Raw genomic sequence first — 12,425 nt, forward strand, 5'->3', positions numbered from 1 at the left:
GAGTGAGACCCAAGATTGATCAATTCTGTTATCCCTGTTGTTTTAATTATTATTAACTTTTGAATCTTTTTTTATATTTTTCTTGTTGGTCATGATGTTGATTTGTCTCTTATTATGGCCAGTCTTTACATTTACAGTATTTACGAGCGAGTGAATTAGAGATCATTACTGTGAACTTTAGTACTATGATATATGAATGAATTAGAAGATTTATGTTTCCGTTGCTTTCTTCAAGTCTTTTTTATGGTCTTTTGGTTCTGAAATATTACTGAAGAACTTGTAGAACAATGGTAGCTCTATGTGTGGCGTTATTATTCGAGTATAAAAGTAACATCACATAGTTCTATCAATCTACGTTACATTTGTCTTTAAACTTGTAATTTACGTTCCTCTTTACTTGCAATCAATTTTTGGCTTTCGAATCCTTGTCCACAAAGTTAGTCCTCAGATGGAAACACATGGTAATGGCTTATTCTGCTCCATAAATTTCTCTTAGATCCATGAGTTACGGAGTCTACATTTATCTATTCATTAAATATTTAAGTATCCAATGAGTGATTTATTGATTAGAGTTTGCAATATGCTGTGGTCGTGGTATTATTTTAGAAACTTCATGTACACCTCTGAAATTTCCTACGTGTGACTCTGGCGACTTTGTTCTCTCGTAATACCTTTTTTTTTTATTTTTATTTTTTTATTTTATGGTTGGGATCAATTTTTTCATTTTAACTCCACCCAAATTCATCTAATTATTTGAGGTGTGTGTGTGCTTATCACCGAACTAGTTTTACTTCTTCGTTGCCTCAAGTTGTTAAAATTGACGTAGGAAGAAAAAAGAAAACGAAACTGAGTGCGAATAAACGAAACTAGTTTTACTTCTTTGTTGCCTCAATGTGCTTTTTATAAGTATTCGAAAATCCTTGATCAATTATTTAAAAAAAAGAAAAAAAAAAAGACACCTTGATCCTTTGCCCCGAGTCTTTTTTTCACTCCACCTTCTTAGCATGAAACATGATTAGACCATAAAACCTTATGAAATTATAATTAATTATGTGCCACTTAATGAAAACTCACCAATGTAGTAGTCAAACATGAATGTCTCGGTTAGCTTGCTTAACCGATAACCAAGGTACACGATTAATGGTCAACTATTATCCGTGTTTCTTATTTGCTGTTAAATTGGTTAACAGAGACGCATTTAGTAAGAACTTATCGAGATAAATTTCGTAAGGAATATGAAATGTTGCATGAAATTATTTTTTGAGTCGATAGCATTGGATTTCAATTTCAATGTGTATTTTTATTGACTAGGACAAATATGCTCTCAATACACATCGATTTAAATGCTAGAAAACGATGGGCTGTTGGGGACAAATGCAGTGAGGCATCGGCGAACTGCAAAACCCCAATTTTTACAACGAAAAGATCCAAAAATAATAAAACACATAAACTTCATGCAATAAAAAATAAATAACGTAAAACTAACTTACATGATGCCTATTTTTCGGGGTATGAAGACTCGATCAATTTTTAAACTCATTCAAACCTATATGTTATGATCTATAATAATTTCTAGAAACATTTGAAGAGTTATCAACTATTCTCATCTCATCTCTCATTTCTTCACAAACATCAAATCTATTTTTTAACGTCTCATCTCATCTCTCAGAATATATATACTCAAGTTCTGTTTATTGTTAATGAGAAACTTGAATGAAAAAGCACACAAGAAGTACAAATTATTATGAACTTCATATAACATATTTTTTTTTACCAAGTATATATATATTCTGGTGCACTATTGATATAGTTAAAAAATAAAAAAATAAAAAATAAAAAAAAGAACAATTCTGTGAGCTTCAGAGGAACATAAAATATCTAATGCTTTCCTTTCAAGTGAAATGGTATACGACTGAAGTTTTAATCTGACATATCAATATGAGAGAAACCAATTTGCAGGTGATATCCATTTTTTTTATGTTGTTTTATATCGGTATATTTTTCAGGTCTTAAAACCAATATAGAATGAGAAGGGAAAATATGTGTTGAATCTTCCAGTACTCAGAGCCTCCGTCGGGTTGTAGAGCCGTCACAAATTCCTTTGGCATATCAATAATTTCAAGGGATTTAAGTTTTGTTAGGTGTTGAAGACTGCCTGGAATTTCCTTCATCAGTGGGGAAGCTCCGATGTCTAACTCCTCGAGAAGAGGAAGTGCTCCTCTTTCAAACTTAATCACCTTTAGCCCTTTTAAACTCCATAAATGAAGTGTCTTCAGCTTTGGAAAACCGCCTTCCTCAAACAGCAATTCCTCTCCATCGTATGTCTTATACATAAGAAGGTATTCCAAATTGGGCAAACCTTTGAGGCATTTCAGCGGCTCGTCGACTAACCTCGAGAAACGTAACCTAAGACCTTGCAAATTCTGAAGCTCAGAAATCCAAGTCGGCAGTTTCTGTAGTCGACAACTCAGTTGGAGAGATCGCAAGCAAAGGACTTCAAGATCTTTCATTTTTTCAACACTTCTTTATTGTTGATTGAGGTTAGAAATAACACTTCAAGATCTTTCATTTTTTCAATAGACTCCCAAAGGACTTTACACATCTCTGCACCCACTTTTGTAATGCCAAAAACTTTAAGTTTACTCAGCCTTTGTAGCTCTTTCATGAAACCAACATCAACTTCCACTCTAGCTAGTGTTTGTAACTCTTCCAAATTTCCAATCCCTTCATGCATCCTCACACCAACATATGATTTGACACTCTTTTTTATTTCAGAGTCCAAAAAGCCACAATAAAGATGACGCAATTTATGTAGTTTGTTGATCTCACGTGGCAGCTCCCGCACTAAAGTTTCAGCGACATCCAGTGTTTGCAGATTATGTAGCATTCCGATGGACTTCGGGAGAGTCTTGACTTTTGAGCCTCTCAGATTTAGGGATTTAAGGTGTAACAAATACCCTATATCTGACACATTATCAACTGGAGTATCTTCAAAATCAACAACCTTCAACAATTTACATTGTTTGAATAGACCAACTACAAAAGAATCTGATATGTCAGTAGTGTTAACAAGAACAAACGAGCGAATCTTCAAATCACAAACACTTTCCAAAACATTTATTGCGGTGTTGTGAATTATCAAACGCCGACCCTTCTTTTCAAAACTCGGCTTATTTTTGTCAAATAATTGATAAAATCCCAAATCACTAGCTCTCTTTTGGATTACGTCTCGTATCAAATCATGCACCTTGAAACATCTATAAGATCCATATCGCAACTCAAATGAAACCAAGTTTCTACTGATAAGCTCTGTCATGTACTCGCCAGCGATCTGTTCCAACGATTTGTCTTTTCTCGACTCAATGAAGCCTTCGGCAATCCAAATTTTGGATATTCTTTCCTCGTTAAGGAAAAAGTCTTCCGGAAAAACACCAAAGTACAAGAAGCACAATTTAAGATAGTATGGCAAATCATGATAGCTGAGCGAGAGAACTTTTGAAACACTTGAGAGCTCACTTTGTTCTTCAAATTCACAATTGAGATTGTCGAGTACTCTTTTCCATTCTACTTTGCAAAGCTTCTTTTTCGACAACAAACCAGCGACAGCAACAACAGCAAGTGGCAATCCTTGGCATTTACTTAATATTTCAAGAGACAAATTTTTCAATTCGGGTGGACAACCTGAGCGTGGAAATGCTTTTCTACAAAAGAGCTCCCACGCTTGCTCTGTAGACCAAGTCTTCATCGCTTTGACAAACATTTCCCATGATTCTGACTTAAAGGAATCTACGACTTTAGAATTACGAGTCGTGACGAGAATCCTACTACCATTGCTATTACAAGGAAAAGCATGCTTTATGACACTCCCGAAATCAGTTTGCCAAACATCGTCAAATACGATCACGTACCTCTTCGCCGCTAGCAAGCTTCTCAAGAGAGTGAGCGCTAGTTCAACGCTGACCATTTCTCCCCCAGATGAGCTGATCTCAGCCATTAGCATCTTGAGAATCTTGTCGATGTCGTAGGATTGGGACACAGTGACCCAAACATGAATGTCAAAGCATCCTTTTTCTTTAACATCGTTGTACACTTTCCTGGCGAGAGTAGTTTTTCCGATCCCACCTTCTCCCACAAATGAAACCACCGTACGCTCAGACGAACCTTCCACCAAAGTACTCACCAGCTCTGCCGACACCGATCCAATGCCAACAAGCTCATTGTCTTCAAGAAAGAGTGATTTAATGCGAAGGTCGACGCGTGAATTCCCTTCCCCGCCACTTGATCCGCCTTGCTCGAAGGGTCTCAGCCCGTACTTCAGACCACTGTCTTTGATTTTTTGCAATGATTCTTCAATTTCTTGAATCTCGGAGGCTAAGTGATGCCGTGTTTTCAGGGTCGTAACGATGTGAGCTGGCTTGCGCAGAGAGCCGATGAAACCGACTTCACTTTGACGGCGGTGCTCGGCGTAATAAGTGTATTCGTCGACGACGTCCTCGATGCGCTCGGCTTCGTGTCTGAGCTGTCTCAGCCACACATTCGTTGCCTCGCTGAACTCTCCTCTCACAGACTTGGCTTCGGCGTCACGGAGAAGAGGCTCCAAGATCTCCAACTCCTTTTGAAGGCTGTTGACTTGCTTGCGAACTCCTTTCAACGACTTGACTTCATCGATTAGAAGCTCAATCAGTTTCTCAATCACAGGACTTAGGAACGTCTCTGCCATTCTTAACTGATACAGATTTTATCTGATCTACATAAAACCTTTCAAAGTTTAGAGAGTTTTTTTTTTTGTGAGTGCAGACCGTCGACTATTCAATGATTACTTTTCAGAAACCCCGATGTATGATGAAGCCATGTTCCGTCGGAGATATCGGATGTCTCGCTCATTATTCCTCCGCATAAAGGATGCTGTTCAAGGTCATGACAACTACTTCGAGCAACGGGTGGATCGCGCCGGCAAACTTGGTTTGTCACCCCTTCAAAAGATAACAGCTGCATTTCGGATGCTGGCATACGGTGTTCCGGCAGATGCCACAGACGAGTACGTCAAGATAGGAGAGTCAACGGCGATTGAAAGCATGAAGAAGTTTTGTCGGGCAATCGTTGAGGTATTTTCTGAGCAATATTTAAGATCACCAACAACCAATGATATTGCTAGACTTCTGCATGTTGGTCAACAACGTGGTTTTCCAGGAATGTTAGGAAGTTTAGATTGTATGCACTGGAAATGGAAAAATTGTCCCACTGGATGGGCCGGCCAATACACGGGTCGCGGTGGAAAGCCTACTATTATACTTGAAGCTGTAGCAGATTATGATCTTTGGATATGGCATGCTTATTTTGGTATGCCAGGGAGCAATAATTATATCAATGTGCTAGATTCTTCCCATTTATTTTCCAATCTCACTCAAGGTATCGCTCCTCCTGCCCATTATGTCATACAAGGAATAGAGTATAATATGGGTTACTATTTGGCTGATAGTATATATCCAAAATGGTCAACCATCGTGCAAACTATCCGAGAGCCACGTGGCAAAAAAAAAAAGTATTTTGCAATGAAGCAAGAAGCGTGCAGAAAAGACGTAGAGCGTGCATTCGGGGTTCTCCAACAACGATTTGAAATTGTTGCGGGACCGACACGATTTTGGAGAAAAGACGTCTTACAAGATATAATGACTGCATGCATAATTATGCATAACATGATAATTGAAGATGAACGAGATCTTAGTGCTCCAATAGGAGTTGCGAGAGAAACACCACCAGCGAATGTTGAAATGGTGGGGGATGATGGCACAAGATTTGAGCAATTCGTTAATCGTTATAGACAAATAAGAGATAAAGATGCACACATCGCACTTCGGAATGCATTGATTGAGCACTTGTGGGAAGAGTATTCTAATTCCGAGTCATAATTGTTTGTGTTAAAGTTACTTTTATTTGTTGTGTTGTAGTTTGTTTTACTTTATTTTAATTGAGTTGTGTTGTAATTTTTTTTTTTAATTGTATCGTGTTGTATTTTTTTTTTGTGTTGTGATTTTTATTAAATAAAATTTTATTTTATTTAATGTGTATTTTTATTTATAATTATAATTAATTTATAGAGTAATATTTTACTCATTATCATAATTCTTCTAAGTTATCTAATTAGTAATAATAATAAAAAATATAGGGGTATAAGTATAAATAGGAAATAAAGGGGGAAAAAGTAGAGTGAAAAATAGAGTGGAAAATAGAGTTCGGTTGGAGAGAAATCATTGTTTACTGAAAAATAGAGTGAGAAATAGAGTGAAAAATAGAGTGATCGGTTGGAGATGGTCTTAGAGTTAACAATGCTCACATTTTTTCCCAAACGAGTGGTGCATAAGAAACCGTGTTACATTTTTTGTTTTATTTGTTTGTATACATTATTCATTGTTGCAGTGTCAGTGTGTACATATTATAATATATATAATGTGGGGTCATAATGGGCTAAAGTGGTTCGGTTTATCCTCTAGCCGTATTTCGACCAAGGATTGAAATACCGGGGGGAAACGGACCGGTTCCCCCTTTTTTAAACTCTCCGGTACCGAAACGTTAAAAACCGGAATCTTCCGGTGATTCCGGGGGAACCGGACCGGGAACCCGTGAGGAACCCGGTTCCCACTTCCCGGTCCGGTTCAGTTTAAAAAAACCAAAAAATCGGGTATAAATCCCGGGTTTCCCCCAAAAAAATCAAAAATAGGACGGGAAAGGGGATTTGAAATTCCGACGCGAGCAAGACCAAACTTCCTGAAATTCTGCCCGGATTCCGCCATCCCGAGAGCTTCCCGACGCGGCGACGGCCAAAAGTCACCATATCCCGCCGGTTTGCCCAGATCCCGGTGAGTTTCCCGACTATTTCTTGTTTTTTTTATGATTTTGAGTTTAATTTTAGAAATTTGTTAGATAATTCTTGAAGATTAAGTATAAATTGGTAGTTGTGAACATGAATGTAGTGTTTATTTAGAGTTTGTTTTCATGTTTCTAATTTTTTGTAATTAATCCGAATTTTGTTGTAATTTTTTGATTAGTTAGTGATGATTAAGGTTATTTTGAACTTGTTTATTGATTTATGACGAAATTGTTATGACTTGTTTTTAATTTTAGAGTTTGTGTCCATGTTTACAATTTTTTTGTAATTAATCCGAATTATTTTGTAATTTTTTGATTAGTTAGTGATGATTAAGGTTATGTTGAACTTGTTTATTGATTTATGACGAAATTGTTATGACTTAGTTTTTGTTGTGTTTGTAATTTGGTAATGTGTTGAAACATTGTACACTATTTTTAATTTTATGAATTTTATCCTACGTATTTTGTATGTTTTTTGTATATTTTTTTTTCTGGATTCCCCTCGGTAAATACGGTATTTGACGGTATTCCTCAACGGTAACGGTAAGTTTAACGATACCGGTTTCCTTTTTTTTCCTGCTTTCCCCGGTATTCCTTTACGGTACCAGGGGTTACCAGTAAATTCTGAAGTTCGGAACGGTAACGGTAACGGTATTTCGATCTTGATTTCGACGACCTCTCTCTTTTGAAACGACTTTTTAAAACATCATTAGTATGTTGTGGACTTGTAACAACGTATTATCTATTCGTGAGATGATATTCAAGAACATTATTAATTAAGATTATCAGCTTCTTTGATCATACACATACATCATATATAAACACAACACATGGCTTTGTGTTAGTTTTTTGTATTGTCTTTGATCTGATCTAAATAAAGAGAGATGGAATCTTTCGGACAAAGTTGCTAAGTGATCAATACTTAGCAAATTCCACTAATCGTTGATATATGCCTCTACATATATAAGTAACTCAATTTACTAGCTGCTTTTGTATTTTTAGGCGAATTTCCACCACAATAGACAACAGACTTTTCTTTAGGAAAAACATTGATTAATAAAAAAATAGTCAAAATTACACAATTTTTATTTCTCTTTGTTTGTTTATATCTTCGCTTCATTCATTCATTTTCATGGGCTACGTGACATGGAATAACTTTTGAAGACAGAATAAGCAACAGTATCACCAGATTGAGTCACTGCCCTGCTCTCCATTGCTTTTAGTGGGCGTTGCATATTAATACATTCAATTTCAAACCATAAAACGATTTGAAGTTGATGAGATGAACGGAGAGAACTATCAAAATCCAAGAATAGATTAGCAATTCATTCTTCGGTAATTACGATTTGAAGTGTTGGCAACCATAAAACGTCTATTGTTAATTAACATAGAAAGCCAATGTAGAAAAGCATATAGACAGTAAGAGCTACCAGATATGCTACAAAAAGGCATAAAAAGCTGAGACCATAACAAAAAATAGCGCTAAATCTCACTTAACCTATTAATAGACGACGGACTTGAGGTAATACTGTCAATGACACAACCATAGACCAATCCCATAATCAATGAATAAACATAAGAACATGGTTATTGGCAATGAGAACCTTTCAGAATAGCGACGAACTTCCGAAACTGTTGATCAGATACAATGTAAACATAAGAACATAGTTATTGTATTCAAACCTATTTTATTGACACGGCTAAAATACAATGTAATAAAAACAAAATACAATTTTTTGTTTATCAGATGCCGTAAGAAAATAAATAAACGGAATATAGCGCAACAAGAGAAGCTGATAAAAAAAAGGGTAATTAAGTTAAATGACCTCCCAAAAATAAGCAATTTTTTTTAGCCCACCTTTCGTTAATATATTGTAAATAGCCAGTATCATTTATTTACAGCAGACGAAATGACCCATATGTTCAGCAGTTTCCCGCCCAAGAAATATATTCATTTAATTAAAAAAATAAATAAGATTTCGGAATTAACTACTCGCGCGGATTTCGAGGGATATTCATTTAAACCAAATTAAAACCACCACAAGTAACCGAACGAAACACAATCCGAAAGGAAAAAAAAATGCAGAAACCCTAAGCAGCGATCACTCTCTCCACAACCCACCCTCCCCTCCGAAACCACCACACCACTCCATCAACACCCTCCTCCTTCTCTCTCCGACTCCTCGCCGCCGCCATCCTCGCCGACGACGATGACAAAGACGACGGAGAAGAACAAATATCCGGCGGAGGAGAGAGTTGCGCGTACTTGCAGCCGATCATGGTCCTGGACGTGATCTCGAACCTCGCTTTCGTCCTCGTCTCGTTCTTCGTGCTCTTCTCGACGTTCCACGAGAAGAATGGGCGCCGGCTTGGAACTTCGCGCAGGCCCGCCCGTCCTCCACGTTGAGAGGCAGATCTACCACGAAGAACAACCTCGTCGCCGGGAAAAACTCCGGCGCCTCTCACTTTGTCCTCCTCTCCGCGATCTGCGTCCAAAGATCCCGATCGGAATCATGGACTCGGCGAAGAACAGTTTTTATTTTTTTATTTTTTTATTTAAGCTTCGGTTTAGGTTGGCTTGGCTTGGGATAAATGTTGGATTACAGTGACAGTGTTGTTGTTGGATTACAGTTACAGTATGTTCATGTAAATAGAAAACATATTTACAGTATATTCGTGTAAATACGAAGCATATTTACAGTATATTCATTGTAAATACAAAGCATATTTACAGTATATTCACTGTAAATACAAAGCATATTTACAGTATATTTGTGTAAATAAACTGAAAAAAATTCTGGAAATATTTTGGGCACGAAAATTATGGAAATTATGAATATATGGAAGACAAAATAATATCAATAAATGAAGAATATATTTACAGATTTTATCCATATAAATTTCCACGAAAATAGATACTAATTACCTAAAGTCAACGCTGAAAACTTCCAAATACATAAGAATAAATGGGCTAATAACTTTCAAAATCTGCAGGAAATTTCAAATTTCAAATTTGAAAACTTCCCTATTCAGTTTCATTATTTGATTAGAAATTTGAAGGAAAAAAACTGCCTAATTAAAAAAATCTGCGAATTAAATAAAGGCAAAAGTGTAAACCTAATTTAATTAATAAGCTGCCACGTAAGCAATATGGCTATTTACAGGAAATTAACGAAAGGTTGGCTAAAAAAAATTGCTAGTGGTTAGGATGGCTACGCAGGCAATTATTTCATTGAAATTCCAAATTGAATTTATACTTACCCACTATTCAGTGAAAAAAAAGACAAAAAAAAAAAAATAAATAAATAAATTCTTAGACCATGTGTTCTCTTATACTAAAAAGAGTTGATAGTGTTCTATTAAACGGCCTAACATGACTCCCCATCAAAATTGAGGCTTGAGGGATTCCAGGCTGAGAACATTATATGAATGTCATTCTCTTAAACCACTTCAGTTCTTCAACAACCCGACGCCAGAGAACTAATCATCTTTGACATTCCAGTCGGAGACGATAGCTTTATACTCCTCGTGCCTCTCAAAGATCACCATAGACACGAACTTATAACTCTTCACTTCAAATGGCCAAGTCGAGCCATCTTCTCGTGTTCGAAAGCGGGACTAGCATTGAGAAATCCGATTAAGAGAGACTCTTTGAGACTCCGTCTCAAGCCTCGGAACATACCATAGAGCTATAACAAACGCCGTTTCTCCCGAGCATTTCGTCGAACATTTTGTGTGCTTTGCCGATGAGTCTATTTTTATCGACAGTTAGCGAAAATTTTCCACGTGGCCGAACGTGGAGTATCAGTTGTAGAGGTCCTCTGAGAGTTAGTTTCGGAAACTCCATTGACATTCACCGAATTTCGACCCAAATTTGACCAAACCGATCTCATGTTCTCAACGCGAGGCCAGATTTTGAGCAAAAATGACAGCGGAATTCGTGTTTGAATTGCGAATATCAACAAAACTAGCTCTTCTCTGCACTGATTAACCAAGAAACAGGATTCCATTGAAATAGCGAAAAAAGAAAGAGAGAAGCTTGGTAAAGGCTAGGGCTTCGTCTGACCCGTTTGGCTTTGACGGTGCGTCCGCAGTGGTGGGTGGGTTCGGTTTCACGGCTTCACCGTGTGTGAATTCAAAGGCTCAGTTTTTTTTTTTGTTTTTTTTTTACAAACAGTACTTTTGGAGTTGGTTCCTAAATAAAAATGAGGTTGTTAAACTTTCACGGCCGCCCGTGTTTGTGACTTTGTTCATAAAGCTAGTTATAGCCCGGTGATATAACGAATTTATTATTTTTAGGTTGAAGTAGCTAAATAATTAATTTAAAGTCATGAATTTGCAAAATAGTCAAGGTTCGTTTTAATTTAGTGAAATAGTCAAAATGTATAATAATCTGATTTCAAAATAAAATTTGACACCAGGACTAATTTTTTAAAAATAATAAATTGCTTACAATAATCGTCAAAAATTTTAATCTTAACTGTAAAAAAAAATTTGAAAATGTAAACTTGGCTACTTTGCTGAAAAGTTGAAACTTTTGGTATTTTGTTAATCAATAAATTTCATATGGCTATTATGTACGATTTTTCCTATTTTTTATGTATATAAAAAATGAGATAATGGCATAATAAATATTTAATATTTTCGGAAACATACATTGTAAGAAAAATGATATTTTTGTCCCTCAATTTTTTCACTAATAACAAGTTGGTCCCCAAACAAAAAACACTGCATTTTTACCCTTTCTTCATAGTCACAATGTCTCATTTGGTCCTTCTGTTACTTATATCGTCAAAATAAATGAGATTTGGCTATGTGATTATCATGTATTGGCAATCCCCCACTGTAGAAATCCATTCGATGATGAACCCAAAAAAATGAAAATTAAAACGAGATATTTCATTTCAAAATTATCTCATAAATCCAAAAACAATTACTTGCCGAGTCAAAACTTTTCGAGGACCTCAAAACTTATGTCACAACCGACGACGATGTCATGGCCATCAGAGATTATCAATATACCCTTTTTTCAACAAATGATAGTCACATGGCCAAATCCCGTTTGTTTTCATGTCAAAAATAACAGAATGATCAAATGGGAAACTGTGGCTATGACGAATGGGTAATTAATAATGCAGTTTTTTTTTTCGAGGACCAACTTGTTACTGGTGACAAAGTTGAGGGACCAAAAATATCATTTTTCCTACATTTAAATACTTATTCTTTATTTTTGCAGCAAAGACACTTAATGTTGAGTTTTAGTTGCACCATAACAAAATTCGTTAAGTTCAATGGATATACGTATGACAACCTTATTAATATAATTTTTTTTAAAATTTTACTAAACATTAATAATATCATATATATATAGATACATATATAAGGAAAAACTAATTTTATATTATAATTAAGCATCATTGATATTATAAAAATGTTTTGAAATTTAATTCTTAAAATTAATCAAACATTAATAATCTCTTTTTTTTTTAAATATTAATTAATTTTTATTATCAAAATAATATAATTGAAAATCATTTCATATTTATTTCTTTATTTCA

The 12,425-nt window shown here is 35.7% G+C and overlaps 1 protein-coding gene across 1 annotated transcript; it reads right to left on the minus strand.

The window, feature by feature from the left end:
* Positions 1–2,009: 2,009 nt before the first annotated feature.
* LOC149398054 (disease resistance protein RPM1-like) lies at positions 2,010–4,784 on the minus strand. Its single transcript, XM_089614438.1, has 2 exons — positions 2,555–4,784; positions 2,010–2,453 (listed from the first exon to the last, which is right to left on the minus strand). Exons 1-2 carry the CDS (start codon positions 4,718–4,720, stop codon positions 2,010–2,012), a joined length of 2,610 nt encoding a protein of 869 aa, XP_089470564.1. The 5' UTR covers positions 4,721–4,784.
* Between the last annotated feature and the right edge of the window lie 7,641 nt (positions 4,785–12,425).

Source organism: Urtica dioica, chromosome 5, assembly GCF_054948205.1.
Source record: "Urtica dioica subsp. dioica isolate 48M chromosome 5, U.dioica_male_clone48M_v1_H2, whole genome shotgun sequence".
In the NCBI taxonomy this organism is placed as follows: Eukaryota; Viridiplantae; Streptophyta; class Magnoliopsida; order Rosales; family Urticaceae; genus Urtica; species Urtica dioica.